The 25,494-nt window shown below is 44.4% G+C and overlaps 1 protein-coding gene across 1 annotated transcript; it reads right to left on the bottom strand.

Annotated features, from left to right (window-relative positions):
- Positions 1–9,848: 9,848 nt before the first annotated feature.
- Positions 9,849–10,443, bottom strand: LOC125533926 (uncharacterized). The gene is made up of 2 exons (XM_048697251.2): positions 10,264–10,443; positions 9,849–10,145 (listed from the first exon to the last, which is right to left on the bottom strand). The coding sequence occupies exons 1-2, from the start codon at positions 10,441–10,443 to the stop codon at positions 9,849–9,851; spliced, it is 477 nt and encodes a 158-aa protein (XP_048553208.2).
- Between the last annotated feature and the right edge of the window lie 15,051 nt (positions 10,444–25,494).

A 25,494-nucleotide genomic window follows, 5' to 3' on the forward strand; every position in this document is an offset into this window, starting at 1 on the left:
TGTCTTCGTGAAAAGAGTGGGATCCAGGGAACCAGGTATGAAGCCTTTGCTTTTCAGAAAGTACTTGAGTGTATCATACCAGGCCCTAGGGGCTTGTTTGAGGCCATACAGTGCCTTGTTGAGCTTGTATACCATATCAGGATGTTTTGGATTTTCAAAGCCAGGTGGTTGTGCAACATACACTTCTTCTTCAATCTTGCCATTGAGAAAGGCACTTTTCACATCCATCTGATAGAGAAGTATGTTATGATGATTTGCATAGGCCAGCAGTATGCGTATGGCTTCAAGCCTAGCCACAGGAGCAAATGTTTCATCGAAGTCAATGCCCTCCGCTTGAGTATATCCTTGAGCAACGAGACGAGCTTTGTTTCTGACAACTTGACCATGCTCATCTTGCTTGTTGCGGTATATCCATTTGGTGCCTATTATGTTGTGCTTCCGTGGATCAGGACGCTTAACCAGTTCCCATACATTATTCAGCTCAAACTGTTGAAGCTCTTCTTGCATAGCTTGAATCCATTCAGGTTCCATGAAGGCTTCTTCAACTTTCTTGGGTTCTGATATTGAGACGAATGCGAAATGCCCACAGAAGTTTGTTAGCTGAGTTGCCCTTGAACGAGTGAGTGGACCAGGTGCATTGATGCTGTCCAGTATTTTGTCAATTTGTACTTCATTTGCAACACGAGGGTGTGTGGGGCGAAGACTTTGCTCTTGCTGATCTATGTGGTCATTTGAAGGTATATCTTCAGGCTGAGCATTGTCTTCATGTGGATCAGGTGCATTGATGATAAGTTCTTCTTCAGGTTGAGCTTCAGAAGGTACAATTTCTCCAGTTCCCATAAGCTTGATTGATTCATTTGCTGGAACTTCATCTAGCACATTTGGCAATTGCTCTCTTTGTGATCCATTGGTTTCATCAAACCGCACATCCACTGTTTCAACCACTTTGTAGTGGAAGAGATTGAAGACTCTGTAGGAGTGCGAATCCTTTCCATATCCAAGCATGAAGCCTTCATGTGCTTTTGGTGCAAACTTTGAGGTGTGGTGTGGGTCCTTGATCCAGCATTTTGCGCCAAATACTCTGAAATAACTGACATTTGGCTTCTTGCCAGTTAGGAGTTCATATGATGTCTTGTTCAGAAGCTTGTGAAGATAAACACGATTGATTGTATGGCATGCAGTATCAATGGCTTCAGTCCAGAATTTTCTTGGAGTCTTGTATTCATCTAGCATTGTTCTGGCCATCTCAATGAGTGTTCTGTTCTTGCGTTCGACGACGCCATTCTGCTGTGGCGTGTATGGAGCTGAGAATTCATGTGTGATGCCCAAGGTATCCAGATATGTATCAAGGCCAGTGTTCTTGAATTCAGTGCCATTGTCACTTCTGATGTGCTTTATCTTGGCGCCAAAATTGTTCATAGCTTGATTTGTGAAGCGTCTGAAGACATCCTGCACTTCAGTCTTGTAAAGGATTATGTGCACCCAAGTATATCTAGAATAATCATCAACAATTACGAAGCCATAGAGGCATGCAGAAGTAGTAAAAGTTGAGTAGTGAGTGGGACCGAAAAGATCCATGTGGAGCAGTTCGAAGGGTTGAGTAGTGGTCATGATTGTCTTCGAAGGATGTTTTGCCCTTGTCATCTTCCCTGCTTCACAGGCACCGCATAAGTGATCTTTCTTAAACTTGACGGCCTCGATGCCTATGACGTGCTTTTTCTTCGCAAGGGTGTGGAGGTTCCTCATGCCAGCATGCCCAAGCCTTCGATGCCAAAGCCAGCATTCTGAAGCTTTTGCAAGAAGACATATTGCAAGTTGTGGTCCTGCTGAGAAATCTACCACATACAAATCACCTTTCCTATACCCTTCAAACACTAGAGATTTGTCAGATTCCATTAGCACAAGGCAGCGATATTTGCCAAACATTACAATCATATCCAAATCGCAAAGCATTGAGACAGACATTAAGTTGAAGCCAAGGGATTCAACAAGCATGACTTTATCCATGTGTTGATCCTTTGAGATTGCAACTCTACCTAGACCCAATACCTTACTTTTACCAGTGTCAGCGAATGTAATGTGGCTCTTGTCGGATGGACGTAAAGTTGAGTCCATAAGAAGGCTTCTTCTGCCAGTCATGTGATTTGTACACCCACTGTCAATAATCCATTCTGAAGACTTTGAAGTCGCTGGTGTCGTACCCTACAGTTCAGTTAGGGGGATAGGCTTCACGAAGAGTGTTGTGAAGCATAAACATTTGACGAACCAGTGGGTTACGAAAACTTAGATCCAGATTAGGACTAATGGGGAGAATAGCATGCGATTCAGGAACAAAGTACATAATGATGCCATTTGGGCAGTTTATCTTGCGCCCCACAAGATTTTTATGGTCCCCAGCAATAGCATCAGACGATTTTGTTTTTGTGCTGGAGACCTTTCCCTGCAAAAGAGAGTTAAGCTTTCTTAACCACCCACATCTTCAAGGGTGGCTTAGAAGCTATGAGTCTAAGTGCAGCATCTGAGAATTTTAGCTTTGAAGCCTTAGCAAACCGTCTAGCAGGGGGACAATAATACTCATAGGCATAAGCAGAATAATTTTTGGTCATATGAACATGACGGTTCGATGAACCGCTCTCATATTCATATGCCTGAGTGTGGTTTCCCTGCAAAACATTTGCGTTAGTGTAACTTAGGTGAGTCCTCCGTCTGTATGAAGCCTTTGGACCGAGGTTTTTCTTCTTCAAGTGAGGTGTCATGAAGACATTCACAGGAAGATTTTCCAGACATGTTTTCGGAACCCAGATCTTCTTCATAGGCGGTCCATTCCTGCAGTTAGTACCAATGTACCTGGCAAACACTTCACCATTCTGATTCTTAAACAGTTTATAGTTTGCATCAAAAGATTCATCAATGATAATTGGGTTAGCACAATTGAAGCCAGATAAATTGGATGGATCTGCTGAAAGTTCCTTTGCAGCAATCCATGTAATTTTGGGGTACTGCTCAGGTTTCCAGTAAGAGCCATCTGCATTGATTTTCCTCACGAACCCAACACCCTCTTTCCTAGGGTTTCGGTTCAGAATCTGCTTCTTAAGGACATCACATAATGTTTGATGCCCTTTCAGACTTTTGTACATACCTGTTTCAAGCAATGTCTTCAACCTAGCATTCTCATCAGCAATAGCAGTGGTATCCTCAGCAGAGGGGTTAGTTGCCACATCAACAGTTGAAGATATTGGAACAGTAGTAGCAGTGGAACATTCAGCAACAGAATTAGCATTATTACGCTCAATGCATTTAAGACATGGTGGTTCAAATCCTTCCTGAGCGGGACTGATCTGTTCGGCGTGAAGTGACTCGTTTTCCTTATGAAGATCTTCATGAGCCACCCTCAATTTCTCAAGTTCTTGCTTCCTTTGAAGATAGTCATAGGAAAGCTTTTCATGAGTTGTTGAGAGAGTATCATGACGATCTTCAAGTTCCTGATACTTAACGTGAAGGTTTTTTATGTCTTCAATTAAGGATTCAGATCAAGTCATTTCAGCACCCAACAGATCATCGCTTCTGTCTAATAGTTTTTGAATGTGTTCCATAGCTTTCTGTTGTTCAGTTGCAATTTTAGCAAGTGTTTTGTATCTAGGTTTTGAATCACATTCAGAGTCATCATCACTGGATGTTTCATAGCGAGTGGTGCGTGTGTTTACCTTGGCACCGCGTGCCATGAAGCAGTAGGTAGGAGTGGAGTCGTTGTTGTCATTTGCGTCGGTGTCGGTGATGCAGTCATTGTCTTCAGTATTGAAGATGGACTTGGCGACGTATGCTGTAGCCAGCCTCGCAATGCCAGAATCAGACTCCTCCTCAGACTCCACCTCTGCCTCCTCAGATGTGGACTCCTCCTCTGAATCCATCTCCTTTCCAACAAACGCACGTGCCTTGCCAGATGAGCTCTTCTTGTGTGATGAAGACCTTGATGAAGTTTTGGAAGAAGACTTTGAGTATTTCTTCTTCTTCTTGTCGTCAGAATCATATTCCTTGCTCTTCTTCTTCCTTCTGTTCTCATTGTCCCACTTTGGACACTCAGAGATGAAGTGCCCAGTTTTCTTGCACTTGTGACATGTTTTCTTCTTGTAGTCATGAGCAGAAGCTTCATCATTCCTTGAGCTTGATCGTGAAGATTTTCTGAAGCCTTTCTTCTTGGTGAATTTTTGAAACTTCTTCACTAGCATTGCAAGTTCTCTTCCAATGTCTTCAGGATCATCAGAACTGCAGTCAGATTCTTCTTCAGATGAGGAGACAGCTTTTGCCTTCAAGGCACGAGTTCGCCCATAGTTTGGACCGTAGATATCTCTTTTCTCAGAAAGCTGAAACTCATGTGTGTTGAGCCTCTCAAGTATGTCAGACGGATCGAGTGTCTTGAAATCAGGACGTTCTTGAATCATCAGGGCCAGAATGTCAAACGAACTATCAAGTGATCTCAGCAGCGTCTTGACGATTTCATGTTTGGTGATCTCAGTAGCGCCGAGGGCTTGAAGCTCATTTGTGATGTCAGTGAGTCGATCAAAGGTGTGCTGGACATTCTCATTGTCATTTCGTTTGAAGCGGTTGAAGAGATTGCGAAGGACACTGATTCTTTGATCTCTCTGGGTTTATATGCCTTCATTAACTTTGGAGAGCCAATCCCAGACCACCTTGGATGTCTTCAAAGCACTCACACGGCCATACTGTCCTTTGGTCAGATGACCACAGATGATGTTCTTGGCAGTAGAGTCCAGTTGAATGAATTTCTTGACATCAGCAGCAGTGGCACCTTTTCCAACCTTGGGAACGCCGTTCTCGACGACATACCATAGGTCGACGTCAATGGCTTCAAGATGCATGCGCATCTTATTCTTCCAGTAGGGATATTCAGTTCCATTGAAGACGGGGCAAGCAGCGGAGACTTTGATTATCCCTGCAGTCGACATAGCTAAAACTCCAGGTGGTTAAACCGAATCACACAGAACAAGGGAGCACCTTCCTCTGATACCAATTGAAAGTGCGTTATATCGACTAGAGGGGGGGTGAATAGGCGATTTTTATGAAAGTCTTCAAAACGTGAGAGTTGTGAAGACAAACAGTGAAGATCATGCCTATTACTATGCAGCGGAAGTTAGATTACACTAGGCCAGCCATGGTCATGTATTCAATAGAGTGAAAGCGCAATGACAAACAGCTTCAGTGTAATAAGGATCAGGTAGGAAGAAGTTATGAAGCCGAACAGATCATACATTCATGTTGTGAAGACAAAAGATAAAGCAAGCATGCAATGGCTTCACAATGAATAACTGTAAGTAAAAGGAAGTGAAGATGAAACCAGTGACACGTTGAAGACAATGATTTGTTGGACCAGTTCCAGTTGCTGTGACAACTGTACGTCTGGTTGGAGCGGCTAGGTATTTAAACCAAAGGACACACAGTCCCGGACACCCAGTCAAGGACACTTAGTCCAAGACACCCAGTCCTCACCGTTTTCTCCTTGAGCTAAGGTCACACAGACCTCGCCCAATCACTCTGGTAAGTCTTCAAGGTAGACTCCCAAACCTTCACAGACTTCGTTCACCGGCAATCCAAAATTTCTCTTGGATGCTCAGAACGCGACGCCTAACCGTCTGGAGGATGCACAGTCCTCAAGTGTAATAAGTCTTCAGATCACACAGACACAAAGACTTAAGTGATGCCCAATTTACTCTGGCTCTGGGTGGTTAGGGCTTTTCTCCTCACTGGGAATTTTTCTTTCAAAGGCTTCGAGGTGGGTTGCTCTCAAACGACAAAAGCCGTGCACTGAAATCTGAGCAGCCAACCGTTTATGGTTGTGGGGGGTGGACTATTTATAGCCACTTGGCAACCCGACCTGATCTGTCCGAAATGACCCTGGGTCACTAAGGAACTGACACGTGTACCAACGGTCGAATTTTGAACTCACACGGCAACTTTACTTGGGCTACAAGTAAAGCTGACTTGTCTGACTCTGGACAAGATTTTCTCTCAAAGTCTTCGCTCGAAGACATAGGATTCGAATTAGGCATCACTTCAGTCATTCTGACTGGTTCTCTTCGACCCCACTTAACAGTACGGTGGTTCCTATGACACAACATGAATGAAATAAAACTACGAAGGATCTAGGTCTTCGAGTTCCAAAAGCTTCATAGGGAGTCTTCTCATGTCATTGTCTTCAATATGAATATCTTCATAAACCACCATTGTCTTCAATGTCTTCGTACATTTTTAGGGGTCATCTCTGGTAGTAAAACCGAATCAATGAGGGACTTCTACCTATGTTTTCCTGCAATTCTCACAAACACATTAGTCCCTCAGCTAGGTTTGTCGTCAATACTCCAAAACCAACTAGGGGTGGCACTAGATGCACTTACATAACTGTGTTGCCATGTTTGGAGGTTGTGCTGCCAAGTGTTGAGTTGCAAACTGAAGTAGTTGAACAATGTGTGCCATCTACTCAATCTGCAGAAGTGCAAACTGAAGAAGTGGGACATGGTCAGGTGCAAAAGTCGAGGGGGCCTAGTGGAGTTTGCAAGGGGCCAAAAAGCAAGAGCATCAGCATCAACAAACTATGCGCCGTGGAACCAAACGGTGGAAAAAAGCAGAAGAAATCGAGTGGTAGAAAGAAGCAAAAGAAATAGAGTCGAAATCATTCAAATTTGATGTGAAAACTTAAGTTTGTTGTCATTTGATGTGAAAACTTATCTTCTTTCATGTGAAAACTTATATGCTATGATGTTGATTTGACTTGAAATAAAATTCAAATTTGAACCGACATTCAAATGTGAACCTATCTCCAATATTTTTTGAGTTCATTTGTTTGTTCTGTGATGTTGCATCATTTTATGTACTACTATGCACTTTAGTTCATAAATCCAACCTTTTTGTGAAGTCCAACTCATAGTCACTAAAAATGTTGTCCAACCATGCTCCAAAGTAAGGGAAAACGGCCCCATTTCTAAGCAAGTTTTTTTCGACCTTCTCAAAATCACCCAAAAAAGATTTTCTTAGCTTATATTATACCTATATAGGATCAATACGAAGTCTCACCTTTTTTTGAATAATTATTCATATTATTTAATTTATTTTTGAAAAAACACCCTTTAATACAAAGTCAGCAATAAAACAAGTTTAAAAATTTTAAATGCAAAAATAACTTCAGATCCTCCTTAGTCACTCTAAAATGAAGCTAAGGTGATGTTTTTGATTTTTTTGCATTTTCAAAACCTCAAACCCTCTTCTCACTCCTTTGAACTCTATGCAACCTCAGTCGAGATAGTCCAATTTGGGAAGGTTTTTTCATGCAAAGATCATTAGATCAAGTTTATCATTTTATATCATAACTATGTAACATAAAAAGGCTATATGCGCAGGTTTTTCATTTTTTTAGATTTTTTTTTGAATTAGTTATACACATTTGAATGTTCGGTCAAACCTTTCAAAGCCCCGTTGACTGCCTCAAAACCCTGTAACCCTAGCGCCAAACGTCCACCGTCGATCTAACCCTAACGCCAAACTACGGCCGTCGGATAGGCCTTCTAGAGGGATTCTGCGGGGGCGATCCGTGGGCTCCAATCTGATTGGCCATCGTTTTTTCTCCCTGATGAACATATAACATAGAGCGGGGGAGCATCTAAGTGACCGTTGGCCCGAGCGGATCGGGCCCGGCAGAGCCTGGTGTGCGTGTGCACGGCCGTCGAGAGGGGGGGATGGGCTGCATGCGAGAGGGTCAATGACATGTGGGCCATCCCTGTCCCATGCATGCCATGCAACGTCGCAGCCTAGCTATTCTTTGCTCGTGAATGCCTCGCCATTTGCATGCGGGCTTGCATGCACGCATCGACGCAGTAAAGCACGGCAGGGGCGCAACGTATAGGTACGTCGCATCTAAGCTATTTTAACAAATGCATGTTTGAACGAGACGGACGCGTCGGTGGTGCAGCTCCTTTTTCAGTGTCACGCGCGGATGAACGGGCCTGTTTCCCACGCGGCGTCACCGCCGATGCAAGTGCACGAAACGATGCATCTCGTCTGTGCCGCCCGTGCCTCTTTGGATGCTCTGCCCGCCGTTTTTTGAATTAATGCCCGCAATTACTTATGCCAGTGCGAACGGAGAAGAGAAAATGATCGAGAAGGCACTGTGTACACATTGACCACGGCTGCAACGCGGCTATAAAAGGGCACCATTTCCTCATCCTCTCACACTCATCTCTCAAGCCTCCTCCCCTTCTTCTTTTCGAGCCAAATCCACCACTCGAGCCACCATGTAGTTCAATGGCCCTACCTACCGTCGCCCTCGCACCGTGCCGGAGAGGCAGTACCCGGCCGGAGTCGTCGTCGAGAATAGCCTGAGGGTGTGGGCCATCTCTAGGTGGAGGGGCCCTAGAGAGTTGGCTCGCTTCTTCCTCCAAGCCGGCTACCGCCACCTCCCTCCGGGCACTCCGCCCATGTTCCACCTCCACGAGCAGTACGATGGCAACGCCAACGGCTTCGTCATCGGCCTCTATGTCACCTTAACCAACCCCTACGACGCTCACCACCTCCTCGGGGAGGTGTTCTGGTGTGGATGCGAGTTTATCGCGTTCACGACCTACAACATCTTCACCAACTTCCACCACATCTTCCCTCACCCCAACGGCATGCACACCCTCCCCTACCAGATGCCGGAGAACGACAAGTGAGGGGCCCAAGGAGGAGGGGCCAAGGATTGTTCAAGGGGTTGTTCAAGTGCGAGTCTTCTATCTATCTAGTTTGTGTTTGTGTTGGTTCGGGCGTGTGTGCCCGTGTCTTCTATATATCTAGTTTTAATTATTTTACTTTCATGTTTTATAAACTATATGTAGTGGGGGGATGCCCCTCTATATGTTCTATCTATCTATGCTACTAGGGTACCCGATGCCCCTCTATCTATCTATATGTTTTTTCGGTCCTAAAGTTTCTCCATTGCATTTTATTTATGTGGCCATGTGTACTAAAAAATGCACTGAAACATGATCCAATCATATAAGTTGTTGTTAGCACGTGTCTAGTTAATTATCTTCCTTTTATGTTTTATGCACTATATGTTGTAAGGGGATGCCCCTCTATGTTGTAAGGAGATGCTACTAGGGGCACACTAGATGTCTTCTTTTTTTGAGAGGGGCACAACCTTTTTCGGTTGAAACACACGAGTAAAAACTTTGAAAACACCATAGCACAAGTCAGAAAAAATATTAAAAAATGGTGCTTGGTTGAAATAAACTAGAACCAAACAATTGCAACCTTTTTGGTTCACAAAGACTGCAAGTTGGACTGCTAACTAGAACCAACCTTTTGTTTTAGCCGAAACAACACGGGACCCTACCATCGGACACAATAGATTATGCATAAAAATAGCTCAAATAATTATCAGATGAGTTATCTCAAAAAAGGTGATTGCAGGAAACTTAAAATTTGTGAAATAACCTAAAGCCGAAAAGATATATCGATGTCAATGACCGTGTGCACTTTTTTTTACACTAGCTACACTTCTTTTATCAATGGGCCTAGATATGTTCTATTCGGCCCTGCCTAACTTCTATATGGGCCTGGCCTTTTTGGGCAACGGGCTGTGGACGAACCTTTTTTTTCCTTTTCTCCCTCTACCACTGAAACTGAAACTGATGACGAACTGAAGAACTAAAAATACAGGGCCGAAACAGAGTGGAGAGGACATGCTGAATTCGTACAGCGCAACACTTTTTATTCAAATATACATATCATTACGATTACAAATGATGCCCAATCTATTCACTTACGACTAATTATCATCACATAAACAAATGCGAGAGCAATTACACAAACATAAAAAGTCCGGCCATCAGCCCCATCAAATTGCCCTGCTTCTGCAATTCGATGAGTTTCTTCATCTGCTTGTTCAGCTTCTTCAGCTCTGCCGTCAATACTGCATCCCCCACAGTAGCCCCAATGGAATGGGCAGATCCAGGGGCCCCAGATCCAGACGCGCCCGATCCAAACTTGCCCAACTTCTCCGCCTCCAACGGTAAATCGAGCTCCCCTGATGCACCCTCCAGTTGAATCCGCTCTATGTACTCATCTAGCCACTCAAAATGGGTGCATTGCTTCAATTTCTGAAATTGGAAAGATGAACCCTAAATCCCAAATCCGATGAAAAATGGGGAAAAATTGGGCAAATATGAAATTGGGAGACAAAAACCAAAATTGGCATATTGAGAAGTAAAATCTCACCTTTCCCTGCTCTGGTTTGCTCTCGCATTTCACGAATTCCCGCCCAAGGTTGCCATTCTTGTCGGTCGTTGTGACTCGCCGTTTCAGGGGTGCGATACGTGGGCATGCAGGGCACCTTGTCATGGGCACTGTGCCATAGCGCGGCCATGAGCGGCGGGAGGCTGGAGCGGAGCTCGACATTGCTAGGCCGCGGCCCGGAACGGCGTTGCTGCGCGTCGTCTTCGGAGAAGAAGAACAACAACGGTCGGGGAGGGGGTAGGGGGGAGGATGGGCTCGGGTGCTGCATGGCTCGGGCCACGGCTCGGTGTCCTCTTGTACCAATGCTGACCTAGATAAGTTAGTGGGTCCCACGTAGTGGGTCCTGCTCACCTGACCAATGCTGAGTTGGATAAGTTAGTGGGTCCCACGCTGTGGGTCCCGCTCACCTGATTCGAGTTTTAAACATGTGTCTTTGGATTAGGCAGCAGTGTCGCATGGGAGCTATTTTTTTCAACGCAGATGTCACATGAGAGCTATTACAGCCAACGACGTCGCATGATAGACAATTCACACCAACGACGTCGCATGGGAGCTATTTGCCCGATGTAATTAGTGGTGTGGGTTCATCATGCGCCGCTGGTATTTTCCCATATTACCAGTGGCAAGCCAGTTTGTTGGCTCGCCACTAATAAGGAAAAGGTTATAAGTGGTTCCTATAATAGTGTGCCTATTTTGTTTTGATTATGTCATATTCCAGTTAAAATGTTTGTAGTTATGGGTGTTTTTGATTTGCTTTTGTTCAGTTTGCAACTCTTTCTTAGAGATGATACCTGATGTTTGAGCCTGATGGTTGTATTGTAAACTGACTCCTACCATGGTTTCATTAATCAAAGGGGAAGAAATATCTTTTTCCTTTGGGAAATAGAGACACCTAACTGCTTTGAGGGGCTATTGAGTGAAACCCTAGCCACCGCCCACATCTTCTCCTCTTCACATCCACCTCGCCATCACTTGAGGAAGCCGGCGAGCAAAGCAAGGCTTCCACTATAGTAGGCCTCGCGGCTGGAGCGTTGCGGGGGCCAAGAACAATGAGCGTGTTTGTGAAGGTCATACATGGAGGTGGTGGCCTAGGGACATCTCAGCGATGGCCATGCCGCAACGATTACGAGGGCGGCGAGGTGGGCGGTCATGGCGTCAATGACGAAGATGATGATTTGCGGCGATGGTGAAATTTTCTGGTTCCTGTTACCAGCGGTGCATCTTCCTGGTTCTTGTATAGAGGCGATTTACAGACTAGCGTAATTGCGTGCATGGTTATTTCTCTCCTAGTGGCATGACCCCATGCTGCTAACTATATCTAAGGGGCGCATGGTCGGTGGGCTTTAGCCTCTGTATTTGAGGTTCCCGGTGGCATGCTCCAGTGATTAGACTTCTCCCACTTAGTGCAAAGGTTTCGAGTGTTCGACATGGCCCAAGATGGCGTATGATTGGCCAAAATTTGGCTCCATGGGCAATATGGACTCCAAGCGACTTGGGATTGGTGGAGATGGCAGGTGTCCCTATGCGCTGCTTGACCAGATGTATTACGGGGGCTCTAGATTGGTGGCTAGGTCCACCAGGACTGTGTCTGCATGGTTGTGCGATGATGGATCGGCATGTGGTCACAGTACAAGGTGACGTTGGTTAGGTGGTGCTTTGTGAGTGCACGAACTCGACTTCTAGGGTGAAAACTCTAGGCCCGACCTTCATTGGTTGAACCTGGCAATGATGTCGTTCACACATCGTTCCCTTGTTGAGAGCGTTGCATGGAGTTTACTTAGACTTCTTTCCATGGTGAAAACCCTGATCTGTCCACGGTGGTTGGATCTAGCACGGTGCTGCTCGTGGTCTTTCGTCTTTCCCTTCCTCGAGATGTCGTTGGTGGATCACCTATCATCTCACCTAGGCTGCCATCATTGATGCTTGTTGCTGTTGTTTGTTATTTTGTTGGTTGCTTTATTTTTTCTTCCGTAATAATTTGTTTGTGTACATCTTAAATGTTTTGAGTAGGTCGTGAGTCATGTCAGTGTAGAGATGGGTGTAATTGATATCTTCTCGATATTAATATACCGCTTTTATTGGGAAAAATGAAAATTCTTTATGGACACAATCTTCTGACACAAAAGCTGGCAATGGAATTTGAAACTTATATACTCAGTCCATTCCAAATAATCCAAATCTTAGGATTTTATTCAGTCATTGTTTCTATGTTGGATCAAATCTGTAGCAAAGATCTAAAATTCCAAATATATAATGTTAAAATATATTTCATAATAAATTTGGTTTTATAGATTTAATGTTTCTAAAGACTCGGCAAATTTATTGAAGTTTGACTTATGATGATCTAGAACCTCAACTATTTTGAAACTGAGAAAATACCGAATACGTACAGTGGCCAAGCGCACGCGGCTTGGATGTCCCGGACGATCGACAGAAAGGACGCAACCACAAATAAGCCTTGAAGGTGATCGAATTTTTGCACAGCTGCAGGTCATGTCACGCTTCTAGTTCTTTATTTTAACACTGGTAGAAAAAGGGCCTGTTGTCCCGGTTCGTAAGGGCCTTTTGTCCCGGTTCCTGAACCGGGACTAAAGGGTCGGTACTAATGCCCTGCCCCTTTAGTCCCGGTTCAATCCAGAACCGGGACTGATGGGCCTCCACGTGGCCTGTGCGCAGAGCCCAGGCAGGAGACCCTTTGGTCCCGGTTGGTGGCACCAACCGGGACCAATAGGCATCCACGCGTCAGCATTTCTGTGGCTGGGGTTTTTGTTTTTTTTAGGGGGGGGGGGTTTGGGGGTTTTGGGGGGTTAATTTAGGTGTTTCATATATTGTGTTAGCTAGCTATAATTAATAGAGAGAAGTGTCCTCTCTTATGTCCGTGCTTGGTCGATGCTACGTACTATACATACGTATAGAGAGGAATAGACACGCCAGCTAGCTAGTAAGCAAATGAAGGAAACAGAAGATCGTCATGAACATATATGCATATAGAGAGAAGTGATATCGACCACCTCTCCTTCTCCGAGAGATTGGTCGAACAACAAGTTCTCGTATATCTATCCGACACTACCGGCTACATATATACAATAATTATCTCTTACAAATATAATCATACGGACTCATGGTCCACATATTATTCTCCGTCTTCAGCGATCACGTGGTCAAGAAAGAATGCCGCCAATTCCTCTTGAATTGCTCGCATGCGAGCTGCTGCTAGGAGTTCATCCCGCTTCCGAAACATCTAATTTGAAGAAGGGGGTCAATACATATATATATGAATGAATGAAACTCAACACAAATGATGGTAATAAAATAAAATTGTGAATGTTGTTATTTACGTACTTCATATTGTTCGTCAGTGTAGCCCCGCTCACACGTCGTGTGGCGGATGGACTCATAAACGTAGTATCCACAGAAATCATTCCCTTTTTCCTGCCACAACCACTTTACAAGAAATAGAGGTCAATCAAACTGATAAGCAAGAATGCCAAATCAATAGGAGATGCGCGGAACATGCTACTATAGTACTTACTTTCGGGTGTCTAAATTGCAGCTTCTTCGGGAGTCCTGGAGCTTTTTTGGAGAATTTTTTCCAAACCCTGTCAGACAAAGAAAACAATTACTTGATATATCAGGAAATGAACAAAGTTGCTGATATGGTGGATAATGATCGATTTAACTTACTTCTCGAGCATTTGAGTCATGTCCGCATAGTCCTGGGCTTCTTTTCGTTTTGAGTCTAAGACAGTTACTAGTCCCTGCTCAAGCTTAATCTCTAGGAGAATATAGTGGTAACTGCACACATATGCATAACTCATCAATTACATTACTATAACCTTGACTAATATATATATAAGGGAAACCGAATACGCACAAGACAGTAACACTCACTTGAAGTTGTAAGGAAAGAGTATTATATCTTTGTTTTCCTTTATTACCAACGATCGTAGCAAGTTGGCCTCAGTATCTGCGCCATGAAATTTAACCTGAGTTGCATCTATGAGATATGTGTTAATGAACCCAATATCACCGACTTGTCTTTTCTTCAATTCGGCGATCTTCAATCTGCATAATATAGTGAGGATGATTATAAATACATGCAATGAAAGAGCTGACCTATATAGAGAGACTTAATGACAGAAGTAGTACTACTTACAGACAGTAGTAGGTGACCGTTGTTGGATGCTGATCGAGATCTTGTCCCTAACCAAAACCCCGCACTGAGCAACAAATGCGCTCTTTGTCCGGAGGGGTTCAATCGGTTGGCCGTCGGGCGCGATTGCTATGATCTCAAACTTTTCATCCGAGCTCAACTTTTTCTTCGGGCCTTGTCTCTTTACCGAAGTTGTGCTCGATCCCGAGGGCTAGAAAAAAGAACAAAGACTTAATTAATATGTGTACATACCAAAACAATGAATGCATCAATTAGCTAGTCAGCAGAAGCTTAACTAATATATATACCTGGCCGGACTCGGTTCGGTCACCGGAGACGTCATCACGGTCTCCTTCTTGCACCGGCATTGGGTCACCGGAGCCGACCTCACGGTCTCCTTCTTGCACAGGCATTAGGTCACCGGAGCCATCATAATCATAGCCAGCTGCTTCCAGACCATCGGTGTCGTTGAGAAACAACGAGACGATGGCATCACTTCCTCATGCGATTATGTCCCCCAACAACTCTTCTTGTACTTCGTCTCGGGCGGTGTCCAGAGTTTCTACAAATAATGACAACATGGCAATTATTATTCAAACATGACAGATGGATATATTAGTGGCAAACGTAGAACTAATATTAATTAGTGGCCTCGACGCTGCTTCCCTAGGGTTTGGGGTGGCCTCGACGCTGCTTCTCTAGGGTTTGGGGTGGCCTCAACAACGCTTCAAGGATAAAAAAAAGAAGAGGAAGAAGAAAAAAAAAGAGGAGAAGAAAGAATAGAGGAGTAAGAACTCCTCTATTCTTTCTTCTCCTCTTTTTTTCTTCTTCTTCCTCTTTTTTTTATCGGGAACGAGGGTCGTCGAGGGTCACCGAGCGGTAGAGGAAACCCTAAATAGCAAGTATCGTGGGTGTGAGATACATGTGGCCGTCGGTGTCCTCTACCGCTCGGCGACCCTCGACGACCCTCCTTCCCGATAAAAAAAGAGGAAGAAGAAAAAAAAGAGGGGAAGAAAGAATAGAGGAGAAGAACTCCTCTATTCTTTCTTCTCCTCTTGTTTTTTCTTATTCCTCTTCTTTTTTTATCCTCTTCTTCCTCTCATGTTCGACGACCCTCGACCCCTCGGCGACCCTAGACCCCCTCTCGACCCTTGACCCCTCGGCAACCGTCGACCCCCTCTCGACCCTCGACCCCTCGACGACCCTCGACCCCCTCTCGACCCTCGACCCCTCGGTTTCCTCTTTTTTTCTTCCTCTTTTTCTCTTTTTTTTCTTCTTCTTCCTCTTTATTTTATCGGGAACGAGGGTCGTCGAGGGTCAGGGTCGCCGAGCGGTAGAGGAAACCCTAAATAGAAAGTATCGTCGGTGTGAGATACATGTGGCCGTCGGTGTTGGACACTACATCCACGTCCCACAAGTGACCTGGGCGTCGAAGCCCGCGCCACTTGTGGGACGTGGATGTAGTGTCCGACACCGACGGTACATGTATCTCACACCGACGATACTTTCTATTTAGGGTTTCTGCTCTACCGCTCGGCGACCCTCGACGACCCTCGTTCCCAATAAAATAAAGAGGAAGAAGAAGAAAAAAAAGAGAAGAAGAAAAACAAGAGAAAGATTTCTTCTTCTCTTTTTTTCTTCTTCTTCCTCTTTATTTTATCGGAAACGAGGGTCGCCGAACGGTAGAGGAAACCCTAAATAGCAAGTATCGTGGGTGTGAGATACATGTGGCCGTCGGTGTCAGACACTACATCCACGTCCCACAAGTGACGTGGGCGTCGTAGCCCGCGCCACTTGTGGGACGTGGATGTAGTGTCCGACACCGACGGTACATGTATCTCACACCAACGATACTTTCTATTTAGGGTTTCTCCTCTACCGCTCGGCGACCCTCGACGACCCTCGTTCCCGATAAAATAAAGAGGAAGAAGAAGAAGAAAAAAGAGGAGAAGAAAGAATAGAGGAGAAGAACTCCTCTATTCTTTCTTCTCCTCTTTTTTTTCTTCTTCCTCTTCTTTTTTATCCTCTTCTTCCTCTCATGTTCGACGACCCTCGACCCCTCGGCGACCCTAGACCCCCCCTCGACCCCCTCATGTCGAAGTTATCGGGTAGGGGGTATATCGACAACGACATACCCGATATATACATACATACATACATATCACATGCATCCACACATATATGAACAAAATTAATATCTACGAATTAACAACCTAAATAAAAAAACTAATACATATAGGAAGAAGAAAAAAAAAGAGGAGAAGAAAGAATAGAGGAGAAGATCTTCTCCTCTATTCTTTCTTCTCCTCTTTTTTTTCTTCTTCCTCTTCTTTTTTTATCCTTTTCTTCCTCTCATGTTCGACGACCCCCTCTCGACCCCCTCTCAACCCTCATATATAAAACATTTTCTTCCTTCTATTCCTTCTTCCTAAATATATAAAACTTTTTTTAAAATGAAACTAACCTAAAATGTACTAAATCAAAGAACATATATACATAAAAATTTTCTAATTAAAAATCTAACTTTTGCATATATGTATTTTTAAAACATCATTACAATTGAAAAAATACATACATACATACAAAAAACATGTAAAAAAATACATACATACATATATAAACAAACATCAAAAAATACGTATATCTAAAAAATACATACATACACATATATATGAAAATCTAAAAACATGTAAAAAATAGCATGTATAATAAAAAAAATTGCACGGCGGTGGCGGGGGCGGCAGACGTGCGGTGCTCACAGAGGCGGCGACGTTCGGGGCAGGGGACGGCGGCACGGCGACGGCGACGGGGCAGGGGTGGCGCGTGTCGGGGCAGGGGACGGTGGCGCACGGCGACGGTGTCGGGCGACGGCGCGGGCGACGGCGTCGGGCGAGGGCGCGGGCGACGGCGACGGCTGGGGAGGCGGGCGGCGTTGGGGCAGCCTGGCGGCGTCGATGTGCTCGGCATCGTCAGGGGGCAACTACGAGTGAAATGTGAAATTTTCCTAAGTGCTGGCTTATATAGCAAAGGCATTGTTCATGGTTCGTGGCACAAACCGTGACCAATGCCCCCCTTTAGTCCCGGTTGGTGCCACCAACCGAGACCAAAGGCCTCTTTTCAGCAGCCCAAAGGGCGGGAAGCGGCGGCCTTTGGTCTCGGTTGGTGGCACCAACCGGGACTAAAGGGGGGGATTGGTCACGGTTGGTGGCACCAACCGGGACTAAAGGGGGGCATTGGTCACGGTTTGTGCCACGAACCGTGACCAATGGCCCCCTTTAGTCCCGGTTGGTGCCACCAACCGTGACCAAAGGCCTTGTGCGGCTGCTGCGTTGAAAGTTTAGTCCCACCTCGCTAGTTGAGAGGGGTGCGCAGTGGTTTATAAGCCCCACTGCCGCACCCCTGTCGAGCTTCTCTCGATTGCAGGCATACGGGCCTAATTATCACTGCTATGCCTGTGGGCCAACTTGGGCCTCCTGCGGGCCTGAATCCAGGCCCTTTGATGCGTTTCTAGTCGTATTCAGGCCGTGGGGGCCCAGTAGGTGGCATTTTTTTGTTGCTTTATTTATTTTATTTTCTTTTGTTTTTTGCTTTATTTTTTAATTCTTTATGCTTTTAGTTTTAGAAAAATTATAAACTTTTTGTTAATGCCATTAGTTTTCAAATTTGAAAACACTTTTTTTTGTTTTTTTGTTTTCTTTGTTGCTTTATTTATTTTATTTTGTTTCTACTTACAACAAAATACTTATTGTTGCTATTTTTTCCAGTTTTTTTGTTTTGTTTTCTGCATTATTTATTTTCTTTTGTTTTTTGCTTTATTTTTTTATTCTTTTTGCTTTAGTTTTAGAAAAATTATAAACTTTCTGTTAGTGCCATTTTATTTTGTGATTAACTTTACTATAAAATAGTTTTTTTCCTGTTTTTTTGATTTGTTTTTTGCATTATTTATTTTCTTTTGTTTTTTGCTTTATTTTTAAATTCTGTTTGCTTTTAGGTTAGCAAAATTATAAACTTTTTGTTAGTGCCATTAGTTTTAGAAAAATTATAAACTTTCTATTAGTGCCATTAGTTTTCAAATTTGAATAGTTAAAATTTAAATTCTTTGAAAATTGTTTGAATCACAAGTTTGTGATTAACTTACTAAAAAATGAGAACAGATGCGCTTATAGAGAAAATTCAACCTAAATTCATAGTAAATTTCTATGAATTTCAGAGAAATTCACTATGAATTGAGGTTAAACTTTTCTCTATTGGGGCATCTATTTTCACTTTGAGAGGAGCTCAACAAGGCAGAGAGGGAAGGGCTTATAAACCGGTGTGAGCCCCCTTCGGTTGGCGAGGTGGGACTAAACTCTGCCCGCAACAAGGACCAACCCTTTAGTCCCGGTTTGTGGCACAAACCGGGACTAATGGTCATGGGCTAGGGGCAGGGAGAAAAATTATAAACTTTCTGTTAGTGCCATTAGTTTTAGAAAGTTTAAAGTTGAAAGTTGGCATGGGCCAGGGACTAATGGTCATGGTATTACGAGGGCCGAACCATAAGACATGAAAGCATTTCAAATGAACTCTGAAAAAGTTGAAAGTTGGCATGGTATCATAATTTCACCCACATAGCATGTGCATGTACAAAACGGATAATGGTAGCATGTTCGTGTGTTACAACGTTGGCATGGTATCATCATAATAGTTGCGGGAGAAAATCTTCACTTTTTCTTCGCTTGTGTCATTTGCTTATTGCGCCGTAACCATGGATAATCTTCATTATTTATCAGGATGCTTGGGTCAGCCTTGACATTGAAGGGAGGAATTTCATGAAACTTTTCATAATCTTCAGACATGTCTTTCTTGCCGTCCACTCCCAGGATGTCCCTTTTTCCTGAAAGAACTATGTGGCGCTTTGGCTCATCGTATGATGTATTCGCTTCCTTATCTTTTATTTTTCTCGGTTTGGTAGACACGTCCTTCACATAGATAACCTGTGCCACATCATTGGCTAGGACGAACGGTTCGTCTGTGTACCCAAGATTTTTCAAATCCACTGTTGTCATTCCGTACTGTGGGTCTACCTGTACCCTGCCGCCTGACAGATTGACCCATTTGCACTTAAACAAAGGGACCTGAAAATCAGGTCCGTAGTCAAGTTCCCATATGTCCACTATGTAACCATAATATGTGTCCTTTCCGCTCTCGGTTGCTGCATCAAAGCGGACACCGCTGTTTTGGTTGGTGCTCTTTTGATCTTGGGCGATCGTGTAAAATGTATTCCCATTTATCTCGTGTCCTTTGTAAGTCAATACAGTCAAAGATGGTCCCCTGGACAACAAGTAAAACTCATCACAAACAATGTTGTCACCTCTGAGACGTGTTTCCAACCAACTTCTGAAAGTCCTGATGTGTTCACATGTAATCCAGTCGTCGCACTGCTCCGGGTGTTTGGAGCGCAGACTGTTCTTGTGTTCATCGACATACGGGGTCACCAAGGTAGAGTTCTGTAGAACTGTGTAGTGTGCTTTAGACCAAGAATATCCGTCCCTGCATATTATTGAGTCTCTTCCAAGAGTGCCTTTTCCAGTCAGTCTCCCCTCATACCGCGATTTAGGGAGACCTATCTTCTTAAGGCCAGGAATAAAATCAACACAAAACCCGATAACATCCTCTGTTTGATGGCCCATGAAGATGCTTCCTTCTGGCCTAGCGCGGTTACGGACATATTTCTTTAGGACTCCCATGAACCTCTCAAAGGGGAACATATTGTGTAGAAATACGGGCCCCAGGATGACAATCTCGTCGACTAGATGAACTAGGAAGTGCGTCATGATATTGAAGAAGGATGGTGGGAACACCAGCTCGAAACTGACAAGACATTGCGCCACATCACTCCTTAGCGTTGGTACGATTTCTGGATCGATCACCTTCTGAGAGATTGCATTGAGGAATGCACATAGCTTCACAATGGCTAATCGTACGTTTTCCGGTAGAAGCCCCCTCAATGCAACCGGAAGCAGTTGCGTCATAATCACGTGGCAGTCATGAGACTTTAGGTTCTGAAACTTTTTCTCTGGCATATTTATTATTCCCTTTATATTCGACGAGAAGCCAGTCGTGACCTTCATACTGAGCAGGCATTCAAAGAAGATTTCTTTCTCTTCTTTCGTAAGAGTGTAGCTGCAGGACCTTCATACTGCTTCGTAGGCATGCCGTCTTTTTCGTGCAAACGTTGCAGGTCCTCCCGTGCCTCAGGTGTATCTTTTGTCTTCCCATACACGCCCAAGAAGCCTAGCAGGTTCACGCAAAGGTTCTTCGTCACGTGCATCACGTCGATTGAAGAGCGGACCTCCAGGTCTTTCCAGTAGGGTAGGTCCCAAAATATAGATTTCTTCTTCCACATGGGTGTGTGTCCCTCAGCGTCATTCGGAACGGCTAGTCCACCGGGACCCTTTCCAAAGATTACGTAGTGTAAATCATTGACCATAGCAAGTACGTGATCACCGGTACGCATGGCGGGCTTCTTCCGGTGATCTGCCTCGCCTTGGAAATTCTTGCCTTTCTTTCGACATTGATGGTTGGTCGAAAGAAATCGACGATGGCCCAGGTACACATTCTTCCTGCATTTGTCCAGGTATATACTTTCAGTGTCATCTAAACAGTGCGTGCATGCGTGGTATCCTTTGTTTGTCGGTCCTGAAAGGTTACTGAGAGCGGGCCAATCATTGATGGTCATGAACAGCAACGCCTTAAGGTTAAATTCCTCATGTCTGTGCTCATCCCACGTACGTACACCGTTTCCATTTCACAGCTGTAAAAATTCTTCAACTAATGGCCTTAGGTACACATCAATTTCGTTGCCGGGTTGCTTAGGGCCTTGGATGAGAACTGGCATCATAATGAACTTCCGCTTCATGCACATCCAAGGAGGAAGGTTATACATACATAGAGTCACGGGCCAGGTGCTGTGATTGCTGCTCTGCTCCCCGAAAGGATTAATGCCATCCGCGCTTAAAACAAACAATACATTCCTTGGATCCTTTACAAACTCATCCCAGTACTTTCTCTCGATTTTTCTCCACTGCGACCCGTCAGCGGGTACTCTCAACTTCCCATCTTTCTTTCGGTTCTCACTATGTCATCGCATCAACTTGGCATGCTCTTCGTTTCTGAACAGACGTTTCAACCGTGGTATTATAGGAGCATACCACATCACCTTCGCAGGAACCCTCTTCCTGGGGAGCTCGCCGTCAACATTACCAGGGTCATCTCGTCTGATCTTATACCGCAATGGACCGCATACCGGGCATGTGTTCAGAGCCTTGTATGCACCGCGGTAGATGATGCAGTCATTAGGGCATGCATGTATCTTCTCCACCTCCAATCCTAGAGGGCATAGACCTTCTTTGCTGCGTATGTACTGTCGGGCAATTCGTTATCCTTTGGAAGCTTCTTCTTCAATATTTTCAGTAGCTTCTCAAATCCTTTGTCAGCCACAGCATTCTCTGCCTTCCACTGCAGGAATTCCAGTACGGTACCGAGCTTTGTGTTGCCATCTTCGCAATTGAGGTATAACCCTTTTTTGTGATCCTCTAACATGCGATCGAACTTCAGCTTCTCCTTTTGACTTTCGCATTGCGTCCTTGCATCGACAATGACCCAGCGGAGATCATCATCATGGGGCACATCGTCTGGTTCCTCTTGATCTTCAGCAGCTTCACCTGTTGCAGCATCATTGGGCACATCGTCTGGTTCCTCTTAATCTTCACCAGCTCCCCCCGTTGCAGCATCACCGTATTCAGGGGGCACATAGTTGTCATCGTACTCTTCTTCTTCACCGTCTTCCATCATAACCCCTATTTCTCCGTGCCTCGTCCAAACATTATAGTGTGGCATGAAACCCTTGTAAAGCAGGTGGGAGTGAAGGATTTTCCGGTTAGAGTAAGACCTCGTATTCCCACATTCAGTGCATGGACAACACATAAAATCATTCTGCTTGTTTGCCTCAGCCGCATCGAGAAACTCATGCACGCCCTTAATGTACTCGCAGGTGTGTCTGTCACCGTACATCCATTGCCGGTTCATCTGCGTGCATTAGATATAATTAAGTGTCCAAATTAATAGAAGTTCATCATCACATTAAAACCAAAGTGCATACATACTTCTCATCTAACAACATATAGCTCTCCAGAGCATCTAATTAATTAAACCATACATTGAAACTATGTAAAACATTTCAATGCGAAAACAAATGCGATCATAATCGCAACCAAGGTAACAATTGATCCAACGGCATAATGATACCAAGCCTCGCTATGAATGGCATATTTTCTAATCTTTCTAATCTTCAAGCGCATTGCATCCATCTTGATCGTGTGATCATCGACGACATTCGCAACATGCAACTCCAATATCATCTTCTCCTCCTTAATTTTTTTTATTTTTCCCTTCAACTAAATTTAACCTCTCGACAATAGGGTCGGTTGGCAATTCCGATTCACATACATCCTACATAAATAAAATCTATGTCACGTTGGTCGGCATAATTTTCATAAACAATAAATGAACCAATAGTTATAAAGATAATATATATACCACATCTGAATCATAGACAGGACGAGGGCCGACGGGGGCGGATACCAAAACCATCGCACTATATAAGATGCAATAATAAAAGTAAGAAAATAATACAAGTATCTATGTAAACATACAAGTAAGAATATTTTTCCTTTCAGAAAGAAGATAAGAACAAGTGGCTCACCACGGTGGTGCCGGCGATGAGCTCGGCGCGGGTGATCGACGGCGATGAAGACAGGGACGGGGCGTGGCGGACCGCTAAACCTTGACAAATATTATGGAAAATGGAGCTTGGAGGTCGAGCTTGGAGAGGAGAAAGCTTAAATAGTGTGGCTCTGGCATTCCATCGAACACCTTGTGTGCATAGGAGGTGAGCTAGAGCACCACCAAGCCCTCTCCCCCTCGGCCAGAGAAAAACAGAGCACTGTGGGGTGCTCTGCTCACGAGCGAGGGGTATATATAGGCACCTCATTGGTCACGGTTGGTGACATGAGCCGGGACTAAAGGGGAGCCTTTGGTCCCGGTTCAAGCCACCAACCGGGACCAATGGTGGTGGGCCAGGAGCGAGGCCCATTGGTCCCGGTTCATCCCACCAACCGAGACCAAAAGGTCCAGATGAACCGGGACCAATGGCCCACGTGGCCCGGCCGGCCCCCTGGACTCATGAACCGGGACCAATGCCCACATTGGTCCCGGTTCTGGACTGAACCGGGACTAATTGGGTGACCCGGCCTGGACCAAAGCCCTGTTTTCTACTAGTGTAACACAATAATACTGACGAAGACGCTCATACATACGCACATACACTCATTTAGTTCATATCCTTTTGGAGTTTAGTAGAAAGTAATGGTGGCTGACAGTTTGTTTCCAAATCGTTTTACTAACTAGTCGTACTACTCCCTTCATCCGGATTTATTTGGCCACTACCTCACATTTTGTGTCAAAATTTGACCATACATTTACGTATTATAAAATATTTGCTATATGTAGAAAAAATGGTATCATTGAAAACTTCATTCCAACACAAATCCAACAGTATAATGGTACATGCCATTTATATTTTGCAAATCAAATTTGTGGTCAAAATTTAAACCGAAAATACAAAGAGGCCTAATAAACCCAAACAGCAGTAGTGCTACTCAGTGAACAAACCAAACAGAGGTATCACGTCGGCTTAGTTAACTGCAGTGATCGTGTCGATCGCCAGTTCGCTATATGTGTGGATCCAAAGGATGCCTGCCGGTGGAGGATTATTTTCCTTCAATTTGTCCAGCTGCCTTGATTGGTTAGCAACTAAACGGCCATGAAAGGTTGGCAGCTACTCCGAGTGACATGCGTGAAATCCATGGCTGCAATAGACGGTCTGCATCGATGGCATGTGTCCTTTGCGCGTCTCCGGGTGATGGATCCAGAAGTTTTTTAACCGCTAGCTACGTACCGCTAAGAAAATGACCTAACATCCTCACTAACGCACCCGTAGCGATCAGAGGGTTCTAATCGAGTTCATTCTGTGCAACTCTTTCGCATGGTTGCGTCGAATGCTATTCGAAGCATGGTGTCGATGTTTTTGTCATAGCTTAGGTGTCATGTAGCGAAGGCGTGACACGGGATGCAAGCGAGGTGGTTAGCAGACACTACCATAGTATAAATATAGTGTTAATAGTAGGTATATGATTAGGAAATTGTAAATTACTCCCTCTGTCTCCAAATACAAGATCATTTTTTACACAGAGCCGGTCCTAAGATTTCAGGGGCCCGGGGCGAAAACAAAACCGGGGGCCCTTTATGCATCATGCATGTTTTGATATTTTTAAACACGGGTTACTCTTACCCTTTTCTCCTTTTATCGATGGAGTGCAAAACCAGCATGTCAACTTAGTTTTGTGATTTATTGAATATGATTATATTAATTCTGTCTTACTTCAAATTTTGCCTAGGAAGTTTTCGCGCACTGTATATTTCATATACAGTTTGCCACACACAAAATTATATTCGAACGGCTCCTTACCGCGCAGCTAGAATTACTTTATAATTTACAATGCTAAAATTAATTTAGCCACCTAAATAAATTAAATCAACCATGCGTTCTCTAATTAATTCATCTCAGCTATTAGTATAATTAATCCATGGATCCTAGTAGTCATTTTCTCCCATTGTCTTTCATCGACCACCAACACAGCCGGATTCATTAATCACAAGGCCGGACAACTACAACCTACTCTTCTCTACTAATTCACCAGCTACTCCTATCTAACGGAACCTAGATATCTCTTGGACGATGAATCAAGAAGATGCTTACCTATTCTCTGTTGTTCAAACCTGGGCTATTGTTACTCCTGTCCGACGAACATGAAATCACCCAAGCCGCAGTTGAAAGAGGAAGCATCGGTGAGGCCTCTGTGGGAAGATGTTTTGGCGGCGGGAGTCGTGCGTGATGTGTGCTTGAGGGATTGATTTGCGGCCAGGTCGATCGCCGATGTTGTGTGTGGGCCTACACGTGG

The sequence above is a fragment of the Triticum urartu genome, chromosome 2A (genome assembly GCF_056163025.1).
Source record: "Triticum urartu cultivar PI428250 chromosome 2A, HENAU_Tu73, whole genome shotgun sequence".
Taxonomy (NCBI): Eukaryota; Viridiplantae; Streptophyta; class Magnoliopsida; order Poales; family Poaceae; genus Triticum; species Triticum urartu.